This window comes from Mastigoproctus giganteus, chromosome 8 (genome assembly GCF_048544385.1).
Source record: "Mastigoproctus giganteus isolate SK-2022 chromosome 8, ASM4854438v1, whole genome shotgun sequence".
In the NCBI taxonomy this organism is placed as follows: domain Eukaryota; kingdom Metazoa; phylum Arthropoda; class Arachnida; order Uropygi; family Thelyphonidae; genus Mastigoproctus; species Mastigoproctus giganteus.
In genome coordinates, this window is record NC_143582.1 from 27132305 (window position 1) to 27154062 (window position 21758).

General features: G+C 34.4%; 1 protein-coding gene across 2 annotated transcripts in view; it reads left to right on the forward strand.

Annotated features, from left to right (window-relative positions):
• LOC150081389 (Golgi-associated PDZ and coiled-coil motif-containing protein-like) overlaps nt 1-14603 on the forward strand; it is a 151226-nt gene extending 136623 nt beyond the window's left edge. For both annotated transcript variants that reach the window (XM_090379255.1, XM_090379256.1), the window contains exons 8-9: nt 2120-2416; nt 14160-14603. In XM_090379255.1, coding sequence (XP_090235381.1) covers nt 2120-2416; nt 14160-14193 — 331 coding nt within the window. In that variant the 3' untranslated portion in view covers nt 14194-14603. The remainder of the gene's footprint in view (nt 1-2119; nt 2417-14159) is intronic.
• Nucleotides 14604-21758: the final 7155 nt, after the last annotated feature.

Consider the following 21758-nt stretch of genomic DNA (forward strand, 5'->3'; position numbering starts at 1 on the left):
TGAGCAGTAAATATTTTACTAAGGAGTCTATCAGACTAGGCACTGCCAGTGCGGAATTAAAACTGTGAATAAGGAGTGTGGAAATAGAAAAGCTGCCTTCTTCCTGTTTGCTGTTGCTAGTATTGAAAACTGTTGGGAATACCAGATGAACTTTGCATTTCCTATAATATGTTCTTGTTTACAAGTATTCCATAACATTAATGATGCACATAAACTAGACCATATTTTATTTCATGTTTTTTTTTTTTTTTTTTTTTTGTGACAGCTAAACAGTTTGAAAGTGATGCATTGCCTGTTGACAGCATAGTTTGAAAAAACATAGTGAATTCTGGTAAGAAGTAGTTTATTTTTCAATCTACAAGCCGCTAAACACAGAACATGTGCAACTTGGATTAATGGTGACAAGGTGATGTGCCTACTTGCTTTGTATTCTGTAATTTACAGTAATCAGTGTCAGTTTTTATTTGATTTATGCTATGCTTTATTGATGCTAGCATTTCTCATGGAAATTGGAAAATTCCTCTTTGTAAGGTTTATTTTGAAAAAATATAAAAAAGAACATACTCAAAGTGCAAGTATATATTAAGAAAAAATTATCTGGAACTTGTTATGCTTATGTTTTGCAGATAACTAAGGATGACATTGGCAACAAAAAATATTTGAATATCCATTGATGAAACTACCATTGTTATTGGAACTGTGGAGCTTATTAAGTTCTCAAACTTTTCATTCTGAAGTACTTGGAAAGACATATAACTCAACTGTCAGTGAATTATTTAAAAATACTCTTTTTATGTTTTTCCAGATGGAATTAAGCATAACATCCTGCTTTTCCTGACCAATGACTCCTTATATGAAGAAAGCAGAAAGAGCTCCTTAAAATTCTTTTCCCTTCATTGCATCACATGACTTGCTATGTGCATATACTTCACACAGTTGCAGAGGAATTAGATACTTTATTTTCTAATGTCTGGTATCCACTAATCAGAAGATTTCTGTCCAACGTATCGTTAGATGTTTAATCCTCCTCAACTCATTCTGAGTGGGGAACTTCCCCACCATACTTTTGCAAAAAAAAAAAATTGCAGTGTGAAAGATGTTGTCAACTGTGTGGGTGAGGAGGAAGCATCCTCATTGCACATAAAACAACTGCTGCCAAAAAACTCAGTTCACAACAACCTATCATTTATTGTTACTCACTTTTCAAATTTCAAATTTACCAGATGACATTGCATTTCTTGAGAAAAGAGACGTCTAATCACCTCAGCTGAAGTAGAGAAAATTCTCTCACAAACATTGTTTTCTCTGATAGAAGGCAAAGTTTCAATTTTCAAAGTTTGAGGAAATTTCTTGTTATGTGTAACAAATTATAATACTACATTTAATAATAATAATAACTACATTTGTTCATTAAAAATGCTGTAATATTTTGTTTATATAATAATATTTTCATGTATTTACAGTCAGTTTAAATTAAAGCTATAAATGCCTTTTTGAGACTAATTTGAATTATATTCACTTGCCTTGCCTGTTTTTTATGGTTTTTTAGTGCTTAAAAAGCAGTAAACCATTTTGTTCATGTTTTTTGGTCTTGTGTTGTAGAAAGATAAAATATATCTCATCATTAAGTTTGTTCAACCTTTTTAATGCCTTAAACCTCTCAGTCAGTTCCCCATTCAGATGCTTAATTTCCAAGTTTTATTACTTGCAATATTTGCATCTCTTTCTCTGAGAATAGCTCTTTGCATTCACAATTTACTGAGTTGCAGATGCAACTTTCTTTGAGCTTAAAAAGTTCAGCTTATTGTGCTTAATGAACATGTTCTTATTATAACTACTGTGCTAAGTGTTATTAAAACAAATCAATTAGTATTGGTTTCTTTAACTTAGGTATATGGAATTTATTTTCAGATATAATTCTCCAACCCAGAATAAAATTAACAACAAAATTAAAACAAGTGATGTCCTAAGTCCAGTACAACACCATAAAACGTGGGTGGTAATTCAAGTAGTATATTGTGCTTAATGAACATGTTCTTGCTGTAATAATTATTATTAAAAAAATTGATTAGTATTAGGTTCTTTAACTTATTTACGTGGCATTTGTTTTCATTTTTAGATACTTTTTCTTCAATCCAGAAACAAGTAGTCAACTGGGCATTTCTCATGAAGATGACAGAAGAGATACAGATGTCGCAAGTTTGTCATCTTCAGAGCGTCCTCCTTGTTTTGCCCTTGAAACAAATATAACTAATGAGAACGGTATACAGATTATTGATAATGAAAAAGCACAGTTGGTTGAATCAACACAATTAAGTGATGTCCTAAGTCCCACACAACACCAAACAGATGTGGGCGGCAGTTCAAGTAATATATCTCAAACTTCCAATGTGGTGTTATCCCCATTATCAGAGAGGTATGTTCACATTTTGAAACTGATAGAAAATTTTGAAAAGTAATAATTTTTAAATTAAACTGCCTTTTTAAAAATCATTACAGGTAAACCTCGATATACACATTTTCGATCAATGTGAGTTTTGGTTAATACAATCACAAATATTTATACCATTCCTCTATATATATCCCCTAAAATTTCGAATAGTGCAGCTGATTATGAAACAAAAAAATTAACAATGCAAAAAAAAAAAAAAAGAAAAGACACCTAAAATCTTTTGTTCATAAACAGTGTTGCCAGATTGTGCTTCTACTGCTCCATTATAATGCCATAAGCTCAGTTTCGCGTAGGCAACCATCCAAGGCAGATGTGTCGAAGCAGTCTCTTCCCATTACTGTATGGCACTTTTAGGTTTTTATGGAGCATTAGTTACTAATGCTCCTAAAAACCAAATAACAAACAACAACCATTACTGTATTTCACACTAAGTAATAATTAATATTTTGTAAAAGTTCACCATGTCCAAAAGGAAAAGTGATATATCAGTGGAATCCAATAAGAAGAGGTGCCTCCATAGCCAGGTGGGAAGGAGCAGCAGTGCGTAGCACACGCTTCTTGATTAGACCGGGGTTTGAGCCCGTCACCACCAAATACGGAGGATGCGGAAAGGTCAGGGAATGACCACCGCATATCCCGGAGCAATATGGCCTTAGTTGCTAATGCTCCTAAAAAAAAAAAAAATAAAATAACCGATAAAGAAGAAAGATAAAGTTATTACTTTGGATATGAAACTTGACATTATTAAATGGTTTGATAATGGTCAAAGCAAGACAAGTATTGGCATGGCACTAGGCCTCAACGAGTCTACAGCATGACTAATTCTGTCGATATCTAAGGAATACATAGAACAAGGTAAAGTTGCATCAGCATCTTTCTGTATGCAGTGCACTAGGAACAGAAGTCCTATTTTGGTTGAAATGGAGAATCTTTTAATAACTTAGCTGGAAGATTGCAATCAAAAGCAGATTCCAATTGGCACCAACAACTTAATGGTAAAAGCACTTAGCCTGTTTTCATCACTCAAAGAAAACAAATTCAAAGGGGATACAACAATATTTTCTGTCAGAAGAGGGTGGTTTGAAAAGTTTAAAGCTTGAACTGGAATTAGCATTAGCATAGGCATATGATGCAAGAAAGAAAGCTTATACAGCTTCTGCCAAAAAAAAAAATCCTTCTCATTTCACCCATCCACTCACTCCAAATGTTTGTTTAGTTCTGCCTTGAATCTATTTAAGCTATCAACTTCTACAACGCAACAACAAATGGAAGTTAGTTCCAGCAATCAACCACCTGCTGGGCTAAAGGCAAACTGTGACTGAAGCAGAGGAGTGTGTATCTAAGGAAATTTTGTTCAAGGAATTCGAGTAGATGTTTCGAAATTTGGGAACTGTTAAACAACAAATTATGGATTTAGATCCGAATGTGGAAAGAAGCATGCTAGTTCACTGAACCCTAGAAAATGGAATTAGCTGCTATTGTAAACTTTATGAATAAGAAAAGTAGGCTACAACTATTCAAACAACACTTGAAAAATATTTTTCTAGAAAGTAGCAAAAGCAAGTAAAAGCTTACTTGCTTTTCATTATTCTTTATATTTCTATCTATGTACACAGTTAAACTATATTTTAAAGGCCTAAATTAATTCTTCTGACAAATGTTCCAAAACATCATGGATGAATTAGAATATTTCCCATTGGTTTTTAACTTCGATATATGCAGTTTTGAGATATACAGTACACTCATTATATAAATTAACTGCATTATATAGAGGTTTACCTGTATAGCAGATGTAAAAATTCAGATTTCTGAAAAATTTTGAACTCCGTTTAAAAAGAAGATCATTGAACTCGATATATATTAAGTTTTTTTATTAAACTTAGCAACTTTAAAATAAAAGCGATTTAAAAAGATTTTGTGTTTGGCAAAATTATAAATATGCTAAATAATAGCAGAATAAATAAACTTTTTCTATACTAGGCTTACAAGCCAAAATTTTTTTTTAGAAGAAATTTTTTTTCCACAGTGACATTTATCACATATGAGTCATGCTTTGAACGAGTTATTTCTGTAATGTGCTACTAGTAATAAACAATGCTTCCTTAACAAGAAGTGGGGGGCTGTTCTAAAAGAATGATCATACATTTTAGAAAATATATATATTAAAATTTTTCCAAATATATATAATTTACTGCACATTCGATGTGCATTAGTTTACTAATATATTTGGTATGGAAATTGCACATAGAATTTAACCCTCAAGTTGCTTTTTTCTTAACACCAACAGACACACTTATTAAGTGTTATTTAATAATCTTCAAATAGGCAAGAAATAATTTAAAATTGTTCACTTTGTAATGTCATCCTTTATTTTTTTAACATTATAGTGGATAACATAATTACACATAATATAATGTTATAAATTGCAATTGTTAATTTTAGAAGTGCCTGTTTCTAAAACTAATGAGAGTTATGCAAATAGGTGTGCTCTACACACCTATTTGTAAGAGTATACCTGTTTCAATAACTGATCTAGCACACAAAATTTTCCACAAGCAGGCATACTGTATATCTTGTGCACTATTTAGTATTATTAATATAATGACAAGAAATAGTTTTGAATATCATTCTTTATTTTCTGTGTCAATGATTTTTTAATGCATTTACTTATTTCTTCCTGGATTTTAATAACAATTGAAATGTAACATGCATTTAATGTTTCTGCTGTGTTTAGTATACTAAGAAATAGTAATAATTAATGATTTATGATCAATTCATATTTATTAAACTAGATTTAGATTTATTAGGAAATGAGCAAAAAACAGACTTTCATATTCAATTCCTGAGAACATTTCATTTCTGTTAATCTTCCATATTGCCCATTCATTTCTGCAGTGAGTGCACAGTAACAAACATAACATTCAATGTTAGAGCTACAATATATGATATTTGGATAAACTAAGTGAATTGTATGAAAAAAAAAATATATATATACATACACACACACAGGGTGTCTCAAAAATATTGGTACAAACTTTTAGGGGAGGTAGTAGTAGTGGCATGTGATGCAAGAAAGCAAGTGTATAAACTTATGGAGCATCAGCCAAGAAAAAAAAAAAAAAAAAAAAAATCACACCATTCCCTCCAAACACCTGTCCAGTTCCTCCTTAAATTTATTCAACCTATCAACTTCCACAACGACAGATGGAAGTTTGTTCCAGCAATTAACCACCCACTGGCTAAAGGCAAATTTCCGCACATCTATTCTACATCTGTCTTTTCTTAATTTGAATTTATGCCCCCTTAGGTTCGTAATCTGAACAAGAGGAAGGATCCCATCAGAATTCAGCATGCTCAATCCATTCAAGGTCCGATACACCTTAATCAGATCACCACGCAGGTGCCTAGTCTCCAGCCACTGCAATTTGCAGAACTTAAGCCTCTCTTGGTAAGAGGATCCCTTCATTCCCCTCACCAATCTTATTGCCCTTCTCTGTACATGCTCAAGCAAATCGACATCCTTCCTAAAATGCGGCCTCCACACCTGTACACAGTACTCAAGGCGTGGCCTGACCATTGCCTTATACAGAGGGATAATCACCTCCTTTTCCCTGCTAGCAAAATTCCTATATATCATTGACAAAACCCCATGACCTGCCCTGGCAGCCTGTCTGCATCACTCAGAAAACTTCATATCTGACTGCACAATTACTCCCAGGTCTTTTTCATTTTCTACCACCTTAAGTGTAGTACCACACAGTTGGTACGTGTCTCTGGTGTTACTTCTACTCATATGCAGTATTTTGCATTTGTCAAGGTTAAACTTCAGTTGCCACTTCTTAGCCCATCTGCCCAAATTATCTAGATCCTGTTGCAGTAGCACACTGCCATTACTGTCATTAACAATTGTGCCAACCTTTGTATCATCTGCAAACTTCGACATTAAGCCTGATATACCTTCATCAATATCATTGATAAATATACAAAACAACAGTGGACCAAACACCGAACCCTGTGGGACTCCACTAATAACATTAGTCCACGAAGAGCAGCACCCATTGATTACCACCCTCTGTCTTCTCCCACTTAACCATCCTTTTATCCATTGTAGCAACGTACCCTTAATACTATTCTGCTCCAATTTGTACAATAGTCTTCCATGCGCAACAGTGTCAAAAGCTTTCCTGAAATCCAAATATATGATATCAAAATTATTTTTTGCATCCAGTTCCTTTGTAACCACATCATAACCAATCAAATTTGTCAGACAAGACTTTCCCTTAACAAACCCATGCTGTGTCTGAATTATTGCTGCAGTCTTTTCTAGATGATCCTACAATGCATCTTTAACCAGTGACTCCATTATTTTACCCGGAACAGAAGTTAAACAAACTGGTCTGTAATTACTCGTGTCACCCTTCGCTCCCCCTTTGTGAATTGGGGATACATTTGCACATCTCCAGTCTGTGCGAACCTCCCCTGAGTCCAAGGATGCTCTCATAATTATGGCTAAGGGTTTGCTTAGTTGCTTTGCCGCCTCCTTTAATATAACTGGATTGATCCCATCCACCCCAGGTGCTTTTCTTATGTTTAACTTCAACAATTTCTCCTCCACTTTGCTCTCAGTTATTACAAAATCATTAAGTATCCTGCTACAATTTGATAACCTTCTGCCATTTTCAAACCTTAATAATTTCTCATGTGTTCATGTAGATGTAAAATACACATTCAGTTTGTTTGCTATCTGAGCAGGATCATCAACAGTCGAACCATCGATGTCAAGTGGACCAGTCAGATTCATCCCCTTCCTTTTAGAGTTTATATAAGTAAAGAAATCCTTGCTGTTTTTCTTAGCATCTTTTGTCAAGGATTTCTCGTAAACTGCCTTCGCCTGCCTAACCTCCTTTGTGACCTGATTACAGACTAGCTTATATCTGCCATAGGCTTCTGAGTCGCTTGTTAATTTATATGCATCCCATGCATTTTTCTTCTCTGTTACGAGTCTCATTAGTTCATTTGATAATCATTTAGGCTTTAACATTGAACAATATTTCTTAATAGGTATGAAACTTTTAGTGGCATCCACGATTAATTCCTTGAATGCTTCTCACTTAGAATTTACTGTTGGTAACATCATCAGTTGATTCCACTGTACAGAATTTAAAAACTGTCTGAAACCACTGTACTCACCTTTACGGAAGCAAAAACCCTTTCCTTTACCCCTGATGGTAATTAAATCTTTAAGTAAATCCCACATCAGTACACTGTGATCACTGCCACATAGTGGTTCCTTTATCTGCAAATTCTTAATACGCGAATGATCACTGCTGATAACCAGCAGCAGTGATCAGCAGTGATCACTGCTGATAACCAGATCAAGAGTATTATCCTCTCTGGTTGCCTCTCGAACATGCTGCTGCAGAAAAAAATCATCCAATAAATCCACAAAAGTCTGACTCAGTGTGTGAGTGACCAACTCACAAGTTCCAGTCAATATCTGGGAAGTTAAAATCCCCCATTATAAGACATTCTGATTTACTATCCCACGCTATTTCTCTGTACATTTGTTCATTGTACTCATTCAAGTCATTAGGTCTATAACACACTCCTACTCTTATTTTTGCTTTGGCAGTGCTTATGTCACACCAAATTGACTCAACAGTGCACTGTTCATCTATATCAACTGGGTGCACTTCTTTTGATTTTGTTTTTCTTAATTAACAGCATAACACCTCCTCCCTTCCTATCCTGTTTATCCTTTCTGTACACATTGTACTTCCCAAATTCCAGTTCTGCATTCCTTATATCTGCGTGACACCACGTCTCTGCTATCCCAACAATATCAGCCTTTGATGTCTTGACCAACACTTCAAATTCATTAAATTTATTTACTATACTTCTAGCATTGGTATACATGCAAGCATACATGCACCTATTCCTATTCACTCTAGCACATCCCATATACCCACCTATTTCACGATGACTGCCATCCGTCCCTGAAACCCCAACACCCCTCACTCCAGGTTGCTACTTATTCTAATAGAAGTTGTGCAAGAATCACCTTCACCTCTGCCTGCGGCTACTTTTAAACTATTAGTCCTTGTATCCCCACAAGCTAGCAGTTTTCTGACCCATCTAACACTGCCTCGATAGCATCAGCAAATATCCTTGCACCCTTTCTATTTTAGTGTATCTCATCCCTGTAGAAGCAGTCTCTCCTGTTAACAAGTACAGACCAGGCTGAAAAAATTCTACCTCTTGAGCCTTGCACAATCTTTCAGGGCCGAATTGATTGACAAGGCTTTCATCATGTATTCCCTCCTATCGTGTCTGGGCAGAATTGCAGACACTTTCAAATTTAACCCTGTCTCACAACTTTTTTGCAACATTGACCTGTACTCGTTAAGTAAATCTGCAGATCTCCTACTCGTAATATCATTGGTGCCAAAATGTACAACAATATCACCACCCTTTGTGCCCTTAAAAGATGATATATGCTTTACAACGTTATCAACTTTTGCCCCTGGAGTTTCTTTGACAGTTGCAGCAGCACAGACAAGTCTCTCCACGTGATCCATTTCCGTCTCCACATACACGATAGATTTGAGGGCCCCCACAGAAAGGTATGTAACATCTAAAGGAATGTGAATCGCATAGGAACCCATAACCAGAAATGTCACAGGAAAGTAGTAGCAGAGGCACAAGAAGCAGAAATGACAAAAGACAGTAATTAGTGGCAAACATTTATTTGACATAATATTAACAATGGAGTACGAGATGCGATGCATGCGCTACACCAACACAGCACGGATTGGCGGACATGGTCGAACACACCTGGAGTTTCTTTGACAGTAGCACCAGCGCTGACGAGTCTCTCCACGTGAATCATTTCCGTCTCCACAGGGGATTCATACACGATAGATTTGAGGGCCCCCCTCAGAAAGAAATCAAGGCTCTATAAATCAGGTGAACGTGGGGGCCAGGCAAAGGGTTCACCACAGCCAATCGATCAACGCCCAAAATGCATGTTCAAATGGTCACGAATACACCTTCCATAATGGGCAGGTGCCCCGTCATGTTGACACCAAATGTTGCGTCTCACATTTGCTGTCAAGTAACCCTGGTAGATCTTGTTCAAGAAAGATCTGATATTTAGTGGAGTTCATGCAGGATGGTAACAGGTATGGGCCGACTAAGCAGCCACCGGCCATACCTGCCGACACATTTATTGCGAAGCGATGGTGTGCCGCATGGGGGTGCACGCTGTGTGGGTTGTCGTGAGCCCACACGAGCATTGTGCTGATTGAATAAACCTCATCCTTGACCAAAACATAGGCTGGAAAATTCAAATCTTGAACACTTTCTTGGAGAAATTACTGTGCAAAAGCCACACATGCAGGATGATCTTGGGGGAGCAGTAACTGAACCCTTTGGAGATGAAAGGGGTGTAAGGAATCGTCGTGCCAGACACGCTGTACACTGCAACGAGACACTCCTAAGGCAGAGGCAACAGCACGTGTGCTGGTAGTAGGATTATTCTCGACGGCATTGAACACACTTTTTTCCATGGTGGGAGTTCGCGTTGATCGTGGTCTGCGTGCACTACTCCTGTTACCTCTAAATGACCCATAATCACAAATTTTGATGTACACATGCAAACAGACGGTGGTCCGGTACATGTCTGTCTGGGAAGCATTCTCCATAAATTTGTTGAGCGGTTCGTCCATTGCCCTCTGCTAATCCATACTCTAGGTTCATGTCTGCCAGCTCACAGTTTGTATATCGATGCATGCCCTTCGTGCGGCGACTACTGCTTGAATGAGTAAACCTGAAATTTTCCCTCTCGCGAAATGATGAACAGTGCTGTGTACCGATTTACGGTGACGTTTCCGGTTATGGGTTCCTATGTGATTCACATTCCTTTAGATGTTACCTACCTCCCCTAAACGTTTGTACCAATATTTTTGAGACACCCTGTATATATATATATATATATATATATATATATATAATAATTGCCAGATTTCTATTGGTCTAATTTTAATTAAATTTAGGAAGGCTTGGCCAAATCTAAAAGAGTTGAATATAAGATTTCATGAAAATCTATCCACTGGGAGTGAAGTTATTACAAGCATAGTTATTACACAGACAAAGAAATAATAATTGCCAGTTTCTGCTGGCCAAATTTTAATGAAATTTGAGGATGGCTTGACAAATCTTTTTGATAGAGCCAAATGTAAGAAAATCTATCCACCGGGAGTAGAGTCATTAAATGTGGATGGATGGACATGGTGAAGACAGTAGGTAGTTTATGCATATATGCTGATGTTGTTTCCAATGCAACACACAATACAACCAAGGATGATACTGTTTATCAGTTTATAAAGCAATAAAGTTTATTAAAAACAGAAAATTTAAGATTTATTTTATTTGAAAATAAATTAAACATTTTCAACTCCTAACTGCTTTGCTGATAGAGTCTAGAAATTAGAACCAAAACACCACCCTTCTATGTCAGTAAACTAGTAAAGGTCATCTTAATTTCAATAAAAATTATGAAAGACAAGTGTAGAGAGTATATGTCAAATGTCAAAAATGATTTGTATTCTCAACATGATCCAATGAAGTGCTACACTTCAAATATTTAATACACTCATAGCAGTAGCTGCCAGAGTTTATAAGTAAATTTGGAAAATGGCAGACTTAGTTTGCAGTCAGAAACTTTTTGTGAATTCTTAAGATCAAAGCCAGTTTCCTTATGGTACTCAGAAGTCTGTTAGTTACAAACAAAATTCGTAGATAGCAAATTGCTCACTTGGGTTATCAGAAGCATTGAATTAAATATATTCATATTTATTTGGAGAAGCCATTCATCCAATAATGCTATTTGGAAAACAGATTTTTTGAACTAAATTGAAATGAATTGATTTTGCAAAAAAAAAAAAAAAAAATTTCTGGTTACTTCTCAATATCATTAAAGTAAAGAAATAGATAATTTGCAGATCAGTTCTGAGAGTTTCTATGTAAGAAATGATGCTTTTATGAAACAAAGAAAAAAGATTTCAGTGGTCCTTGATTGGCAACCTGACAAGTGCACAAGGAAGAATGAAATATAACAAATTATCCCAAGTCATTCTTGGCATTTTAATAATTCTTCATAATTATGCTGGGTGTCAGAGAATATTCAACCAAATGAGAGAGAGAAGAAGAAGAAAAAGAAAAAGAATTCAGATCTCTTTCTGGTGCAATATATATTTGACAGCAAGGTCCAAACAGCAATGGTATTGTTATAAACAAAACTCAATATTTCTAAAGAGGACACAGTCTTCAACAGTATCTTTATTGAAACGATCATAATCAGTTGATGACTAGCAGAGTCTAAATGAATCCACAGACAGAAAAATCCTAGGTAAGCTAATGTTAAAAGATACTCTACTGATAAAATCTTATGGCTGTATTTTAATATAAAATGTGTCATTTTGATAGTGAAATTTAATTTCTAATGCAGTGTGGACTTCCTACTTTTTCTCAAAATTCTCTCTCATTTTCCTCCTGTTTTTTTTTTTTTTTTTTAATCTGTTTTCCTCAATGCCTACAAATATATAATTTCTAGCTTTTCAGAAGTGAGCAGCTATGTCCTTCCATTCACTCAGTTTTGGTGTGAATTTACGAAAGGTGATGTCAAAAAACAACTTAAAATGTTTATAACGGGCTGTTTTGAATGCTTTGACTAGAAAAACAGTGTAAACAGTGTGACATTAAAATGTTATGGCCATAATGACTCTTTATAGACTTAAAACACTGCCCTTGAGAATATTTCTGTATGATTTTTTCCTGAATAATGCAGGGTGACTATTTTAAATGAGACCTCATGAAAATTGGAATAACTTCAAGTAAAAGTGCTAGAGACATGAAATTTACAAGTAACAATTTTTTTCCTAGTGTTGCTTAATTTATCACAAAAAATGTTGAAATGATCACCATCATGATCATAACATAACCAAGCATGATTGGGGATGTTCAAAAACATTACCTGCAGCATGGCGGGAGTGTGATGTTAGAAACAATGCTGGATGTGTTACCCTTCAGTTCTTCCAGAGTGGGCGCCTCCGTAGCCAGGTGCAGCAGTGCGTAGCACACGCTTCTTAATTAGACCAGTGTTCGAGCCCATGATCACCAAATATGGAGGATGCGGAAAGGTCAGGGAATGACCACCGCATATCCCTGGAGTAATATGCCTTAGTTGCTAATGCTCCTAAAAACCAAATAACAACAACTTCCAGAGTGTGTGGATTACTGTTGTAGACACTGTCATTAATTTTCAGTAGTGGAGAGTGTGGAGTAAGTTTATTCTTAGAAGTCTTCTAAAAATTAAAGCATTGTACATAAATGATTTTATGAATTTCTTTATAAAAAAAATTCATAGAAAATGGTTAAAAAAAAAACTAGTAACTTTTATTTTTTGTTTGGTTTTTAGGAGCATTAGCAACTAAGGCCATATTGTTCCGGGGATATGCGGTGGTCATTCCCTGACCTTTCCGCATCCTCTGTATTTGGTGGTCATGGGCTCGAACCCTGGTCTAATCAAGAAGCGTGTGCTACGCACTGCTTCTCTTGCCCACCTGGCTACGGAGGCACCTGAAACAGTACTATCCCTCTGCATCTTTTTGTGTATCACTTAATTTGATTTCATTAATTTCTGGATCACAATTCCAGAGGATTTCTTCAATTACAGCTTTTGTAAGCCAAAATCAGAAAAAAACATTGGCTTTAGGTGTTGATGTCCAACTCCAGTTTTCAGAAATATTTTTGTTCTGCCACCAATTTAAACTCTGTTTACTGTTAGTTGGAAACACAAATAAGAAATGGCAGTATATACAGTACAGCATCAAATCCGAATGTCAATAATCCGAACGAGACAGCATTTATTTATTTTTATACTGGTGCCACAAAATAATTACAGTAGGTGCCGATTATTGTGATGTTTGGAACTGAATTTTGATTCTGTTAAATGGCAATTCTAATAAGCGAAAATCAAAGGAATATAAATGAATAAAGGCTATAAAAATGAAGATATAAAGCAAAAATTTACATTTTTATTACTTTACCAATTAACAAAATTAAATGATACGTGAAAATTGACAAACAAAACTGGATGCTGAATTGAAAAACGATCAAAACTGAATGCTGTCCAACTCAACTACTCTTGCTGAAAAGAGCGAGAGATCTGGCTGCAAAGAAACAAAGTTTGAAAATGGTGCATCAAAAAATAAGTAATTATTTTTGTTAAAGGCCTATACATATGTGTTATTGTGATTGAAAGTTCCATTTGTTTTTACTTAAGTATTTTTATTATAAATAAAAATACTTAAGTACAACTTAGTGTTTTTATTTCTAAACTTACTAAGCCTTTTTTTTGGTCTCCAGAACAGTATTTTTGATAAGTTTGAAAATCCAAACAAATTGGAAGGCCGAACCACCCTCGGCCCCAATTAGTTCAGATTATCGATGCTCTGCTGTACTTGAAATAACCTCAAAAAATATAATTTGCATACATACTCTTGGGAGCCCACACATGAAAGATGTAGAACTACATACATACCCACTCACGAAAAGGTTAAGTTAAATATTTTTATATCAAACTAGTGAGTATAATATTAAAAAAATTTGTATATTTTTATAGTAATGTATTTTCTCTTCTTTAAAGGAAAGAAGTTGGTCATATTGAAAATCCTTCATGACAAGAAGTTCAGGATGATAAGTTAAGACTATTACAAAAGGAAAGCTGACATTCCCCTAAGGACAGATGTGTTGACATTTATATAGGTCTTACTGTTTATGGAGTATTATACTTCACTGTTGGGTTTGAATGCTGTGTATGATGTTGCACTCTGTTACTTTGATGTATATCAATTTTAAAGGTGTTTCAAATGACCAAGTGTTTATAAAATATTATTTGTTGGTAGGGGTTGGAAAGAGAAGTGAACTTGTTCAAAGTATGGTGATGGTGCTTAGAAACTAAATTTTGTGTACAAGTTGATATATGTTGAAAGGAGAACATATATTGCTGTTGGTTTTTTGCAGAAGAAAAGTTTATTTTAGAAACCATTAATTTTTGTATTTTGGATACACTTTTTGTTGTGGAAATTGTCATTGGATAAATCACATTTCATATACAGATTCTGTCATTATTTAGTTGCTGTCTGCCCCTCAGTTCTGTACATGTAGCAGTTCTTTATTGTCACATGTACAGAATCATGAGTAGCCTTCTTGGATTTGACAAGTCAATATGAAGAGTGTAGACATTTATTTTTCCTAAATCATTTTGAGTAATTTGAAATTCACTCTAGTTTTGCATAAAAGTACATTTTGTGTACCGAATGAAATTTGCTAAATATTCATTAGTCTGGTGCTTCATTTCTTACTGTGATGTTTATTTCTCTTGGGTGCATCTATTTCACAAACTTATTTTGCCTTTTATCAAAATAAGGTAAAATATTTTCACAAGTAGCAAAAGAGGTTTATTAGGAAAGAATGATTGGTATATCTTACACACACACACACACACACACACACACACACACACACACACACACCATGTCGGAATTTATTGGTGTGGGTGGACCTGTATGTATTTGGAAATGCAAATGTATGTGTTGTATACATTTTCAACTTTAAACTTAAACTTGTATTCATAGGTTTCCATAAGAACAAATTTTCATAAGCAGGTTTTGTGGTTTCATATACTAATTTTTTTTAAGGGTGAAAGCATGTATATTTAAGTATAGAACGTTATCAAAATAGTATATTTAATCTCATCCATATTCTCGACATGTTCTGATGCTTAGAGCTGTACAGAACATCCCAAAAACATGTACACACATATTTTCACAAATGTTTAATCACATTTATAGTTAAACTTAAACTTTTTTTTGTCTTTGATTAGTATATTTTGCTGATGAAATATATTAGAGTTTTTCAGACAAAAGGGAAATCATATCCATAATGTAAAGTGTAAACAACACGGCAGCTGGATATTTGATGTTGAAACAATGCAAAGCAATTTTAAAGCTGTACTGGAAAATTTGGAAATGAATATGATGTTTAAATACAGTAGAGACATGAATTACCAGGCAGCCACCATCATGATAAACAGTTTCAAGAATTTTTGATAAATTTGAGATGTACACTACTGTGCAAGATTTGCACAAGCAGAGATCTTGGAATCTCCTCAGTACATGAGGAAAATTCTGATATGGTGTGTTGCAGTAATTTGCATATTTGCCATGAAAATCTGTAAGGCAATTTGCTTATGACACTGGAATCAGCAGAGCAAGTGTGACCAGCATTCTCGAAAAAACTAAGTGGAAAATCTTATGTGCAAAGATTGTTACACAATATGAACATGATTGTAGAGTTAAGTTTTGTTAATGATTTACTGCAAAGATGGATGAGGATGCAAGGATTTTGGATACAACTGTGGTCAGATGACTGCAAAGATCGATGAGGATGCAAGGATTTTGGATACAACTGTGGTCAGATGAAGCAAAATTTAAGCTCATTAGTATAGTGAACTGACTTATTTGTGTGTATTAGTCCCCTGATATCCAAACATTCGTGTAGAGAAAGGCAGTTGATTTATCAAGGAGTTAGTCTGGTGTCGTATCTCATCTGGGAGAATTGCTGAAGTATATTTTTTGGAGGGACAATTAATGGTGATACCTTCATATGCTTATTGTATAAATTGTGTACTGTATGGAGATGAAGTTGGCTTACTACCAACAGGTTGGGGCATTCCATGTTGTCATTGTGATGTCTGGCCCTAACCTGATAATCATTTCAGACTGGTGGATAGGCTAAGGAAGTGTTTAGTATCCCCGATGTTCACCTGATTTCACGCTGTGATTTCTATCAATAGTGCTACCTGAAGGATGTTGTATACTCTAGTAAAACGCCACACTTCAATAATTAAAAGAATGAAATTAAACAAGCACGTGAAGCTATGCCAGCAATTACATTATTTGTCATTCCATTGTTCATTGTGAACAGTGCTCAGAAGTAAATGGTGGACAATTTGAACATGCTGTTTCACCAATGTTACAAACTATTGCTTCTGTACATGGCTAGTAATAATTAGTAATAATAGTTTGAGGTTTGTAATCCTATATTTCCTAAAAGGTGTTACGCATCCTTTCGAGATACTATTCTGCTTATGTTGCAGCATTGTGGTTTGCTTCTTTACTGCGTTAAGATTACCATTTAGAATTTGGCCTTGTGCTGTTGGTAGCACCATAATGAAAATATGTTCTAACTAAAAATATCTTTTTATTCAGAACATCATCACAGAACTTGTTATAACAGAATTTTGAAATTAGTTTCTTATGAAGTATTTATAGTAATTGGTTATGGCATTTAATTTATATGCAAATTACATGATTAGAATATCAACGATAGTGACTGAACGGAACTGTATATATATCTAGTTCCGTTCAGTCACTATTATAATTGATAATGTATATACAGGCAGTTCCTGCTTTACGAGTTTGTGGGTTTACGAGTTGTGTTCCCCCCCCCCCCCCAAGTGTGAAGTATCAACAAAATCGAAAATATGAACATTAATTGCAAAAAAATGAATGTTAAACATTCATAAATACAGCATTTCAAACCACGCTCGTAGCTATATGATACAGTGTACCTCACTTTACTATATTAATCCGTTCCAGAGACACCATCGTATCGTGAAAATATTGTAATGTGAACCCAATAACATTGTTTTTTTGGTATTCGTTCCACGACCTCGGAGGTTGAAATTTTCGCTATATAACTCTCTGAAAGGTCGTTTTTATAGTGTAAATTGTGTTAGTTACCAATTCAAATCATTAAAATGCACTACACTTTAATCGTTACCATAGGTTCCGTTATAAGAATCAATTGATATTTTTCTAAAACACATTTCTGGAGGTCACGACCATAAAACAATAAAAACAATTTGCACTCTCTGGTTTATTGGGCTTTTCTGTTAGTGCATCTGATTAACGGGTAGTAAACTCAATCTTATTGCATTTGCAATAATCCCGATAACTGGAATTGTGCGGTTTTTTTACATTATTATGGTGAAATGTGTTTCCCCTTTACTGAAATCTTCAATCGAATAAAAAACATAAATAAATTTTCAGAATCTTCTCTTCATTCCTTTTTTTTTTTTTAAAAGCTTCGTAAACTTGTTACTCTGTGCAAATCATGTTAGTTGCAATTTGTGCATTCCATTAAAAAATGCTTATGCATGCTATTGAAATTTATAAAGAAAAGAGAAGATTATCTTGGAAACAAATGCCTCTTGAAGCATTTCTGAAGAAGACGACTCCTTGTGCAACAAACCAACGAGTGCCGAGCCAATAATGAGTGATCGACGAGTGTGCCTTTAGTCGATGATGATTGAGAATAAACATTCTTTAACATTTGTAAGTCATAAATAATTTCTTTATTATTATAATTTGCTTGATTTTACAGGCAACGTTTTCATTTCTTTGAATAAATCAATCATTGTTTAAACAAACTAATTAGCTAACTAATTAGCTATATTCTCAACAATTTCATTGTTGAGAATATAGCCCCTATTTTTAACATGTATATGGGAAATAAATTCCCACTTTACGAGCACATGCTAGAAACGAATTAACTCGTAAAGTCGGGAACTACCTGTATATGTGTATATATATGCAAATATATAAAACGACAAGGCAGAAAACTTGATTAGAAAATCAACAATAGTGACTGAACGGAACTATATATATATCTAGTTGCGTTCAGTCACTATTATAATTGATAATGTATATACAGGCAGTTCCCCGCTTTACGAGTTCCCGGATTTAGGAGTTGTGTTTTTTTTTTTTTTTTGTTTTTTTTTCCTTCCAAGTATCAACGAAATTGAAAATATGAACATTAAACAAATGGTAACGGCACATTATCTTTAGTTTTGATAACATCTGATTGAATCCTTCCACTGTTGTGATTCCTCCCCTTGTTATCAATTTCATAATTACCTAATTTGCATGTAATTGATTATGAAAATGCCATAATTGATTATTTCAATGATTATTCTTGATTATGCCTATCACTAATTTCTCCTTGTTTTAGACACTTATGAAAAGACATGTAAATGCATAAATTGGTTCAGAGAATATCTTTGGTGCTCAAAACCTATGATGTTCCGAAATTCTCTAAATTGTATGTTTTATATAAATATATACATTTTAAAAACTGCCTTGCATTTTAGATTAAAAATTGATTTTTGAATATTGCTTAAAGCAATAAGAAACGTCCATAAATGGGGTTTCTCTGTGTTCAAAAACAGTATAACTAAAATATGAAGTTGATAATTAGTTTTAAATAGAGTATGCATTTTTTGCTGGTATTTTCTGCTTTAGGATAGAAAAAGGTGTGGAATGGAAAATTACTAATAATATGGAAAGGTCCATTACCTTTTATCTTTTTACAAAAAAAGTTTCCTTTTAACCTAGCAAATGGGTTTCTGACAGAAAACTCCCCATTCTCTGTCAAGACTTGTTCATCTAGCTCTGACTCAATATATCTGTTTAAAAACAGCCTAATCTTTGGTTTCTCTATTAAAGATCCAAAAATTAGCAAACATGCAAATGATATTCTGGCCAAAATGTGAAATGTCACTAGGCCTAACTTAGAAAAAGTGTGCACTATTTTCTAACGAATTTAATTAATTTATGGCAGGAGAAGTGTTTAGAAGAGTCTGTTATTGTTCTTGAAGTAATTTCTTTATTTGCAACTATATAGAATAGCGGTTCCTGAACTGTGCCAGAAAATTATGAAAATTGCTTTCAGTTCAATGGTGATTGCTCTTTTGGTGTTGCTGTGAATGTAGTTTTTTTTAACTCAGTGTGTTGTGCAAGTAACAAAAAATTCAGGAACCACTGGTGTAGAGGAAAACCTGTCTCAATGTTTTGCCAGCTGTCATTACTATTCACTGCATGTTGAATTACTTAGCCTATTGTATCTACTTTAAAATTCTACTTTTAGATTGCCATTTACTGTTAGCCAAACAAGTTTTTAAAACAATTCATAGCATCTCTTTCTCTTCAGTGTATATATGATCAGAAGGGTACCATTAATGTTTTAACATGTTGCATTGAAATTCTCTACTGGTGGACATGCTGTAGACTCCTAAAATTGCTATGTGAAAATTGAATATTATTTAATTAAAAATAACTATTGCTGTTTTCAGTATGTTTTGGTATTACCATATTCATATAAATATTGACTGGGAGAAAACAACTGATGAGGAAACATTCAAAAATGCACATTCTTTCAGTTTTGACAGTCCACCAGATGCCATTGAAACTACTTACATTGCAAAATTGTTGCTACTGCTTACCAGGTTGTTTTTATAAAATCATTTCACTACAGCATCTTTCTTTCTTTGTGTATTTTATCAAAATAAAAATATTCAAAACAAATTACCATTGGAGTATGTAAAAGTTAACCTATTAGGATACAAAAATTATCATTATTATAAATAAACTTTTTCTTCTTTATGGGTTTTGTTTTTTCCCTGTGATGGGTACTGGTACTAAGTGTGTGGGGTGGTTGATTGTGTCTGGTTAGTATTATTATTGTTGTTACTGTTGGTCAAGGAACTCTCTTACTATCCTACAGGTGTTCAGAATCATGGCTTTCTAGGGTTTTCTATAAGTGTTCTCTGGGAGGCCTATTGCTGCTAGGTTTTAATGGAGGCTCTTTGGCATAGTGTTTTATTTCTTATGCTTGGTTCTTGTTATTATTATTTGTGGCATATGATGCAAGCAAGCTTATAAATCATCACCCAAAAAAAAAAAAAAAAACCCACATCATTTGTCTACCCCCTCCAATAATTTGTATAAGTTCTTCCTTGAATTTATTCAAACTGCCCATTTCCACAACACCAGATTGAAGTTTGTTCCAACAGTTAACCACCTGCTGGCTGAAGGTAAACATCTATCTTGCAACCATCCTCAATTTTAATTTATGCTCCCTCATGTGTATAGCTGAGCAAGCAAGAGGAAGAACGCCATCAGCATCAAGCTTGCTCAATCCATTCAGAGCCTTAATAACCTCAATCAGGTCACTCTACGGGTGCCTAGTCTTAAGATACTGCAGTTTGCAGAACTGAAGCCTTTCTTGGTAAAACCACCCTTTCATTCTACTCACAAATTTTGTTGCCACTCTCTACACCTGTTCCAGCAGCTCTACATTCTTCCTAAAATGAGGTGTCCAGACCTGGTGCAGTACTCAAGATGCAGTCTAACCATTGCCTCATGCAATGGGATAATCACTTCTTTGTCCCTGCTAGCAAAGTTCCTATATATCATAGACAAAACTCATTTTTTTTATTTTTTTTATTCTAACATAAAAATTCTTGCAACTAGATAATTGTAAGAATTTTTGTGAGAATCCTAAAACAGAAATATGTGTAATAAAAAAAATACAAAATTAGGACAGGTAAAAATATAAATGCTAAAATTGTCTGCTTTATCAAAAATGATGAAAAAGACAAAGGTTAGCTTTCAGAGTGCGGTGAAGTTTGTGAGAACCAATTTTCATAAACAGGCTTTGTTGTGGTTTCATATTGTTACAAGCCAACTCACCATACCATGACATCTAAAATGGAAAGGTATTACTTACTTCCAGCTCTATAATTGAGGTAATGGAGCAACAGTAGTATCAGTGTCATTATGGATAAATAATAACTTTTCCTACACTTGGTGGTAAAGCAGTTATGGAAATCTAACATTGATATCTTGTATGCATGCCTAATGTTTCTAAAGTTTCAACTGCTTCCAACAAATGTTTTAAAGAGATGTAAGGCCAAAAGCTATTTTATAATCACCCTGTACATTCAAATCTGCATGCAGCCAAATTGCAGTTTGGGAACACACAACCAATTTCTTCTATAAATGCCAATATGTAAATTACTTTGGTTTTACATGGTTATCCCAAACTTTTGAATCCTTGGAAGTTAAAAGAAAAGAAAAGATTTATTTATACACACTTATACAGGTAGCCCTCATATAACATGGTAGTTTGGTTCCTACAAAATCTCATGTAATGCGAAACCATGTTATACGGGACTAAGAACCAGTACTAAAAGGGGGGGGTCATGTTCCAAAAGCTAACAGAAATACGTCATTATCGTTTTTTTATACCTATCGGAAACTTAATTTTTATAGTAGTAATAACTTATTATTTTAACTTTATTTTTATAATAAAGTTAGTAGTAATAACTGAATAGATGTCT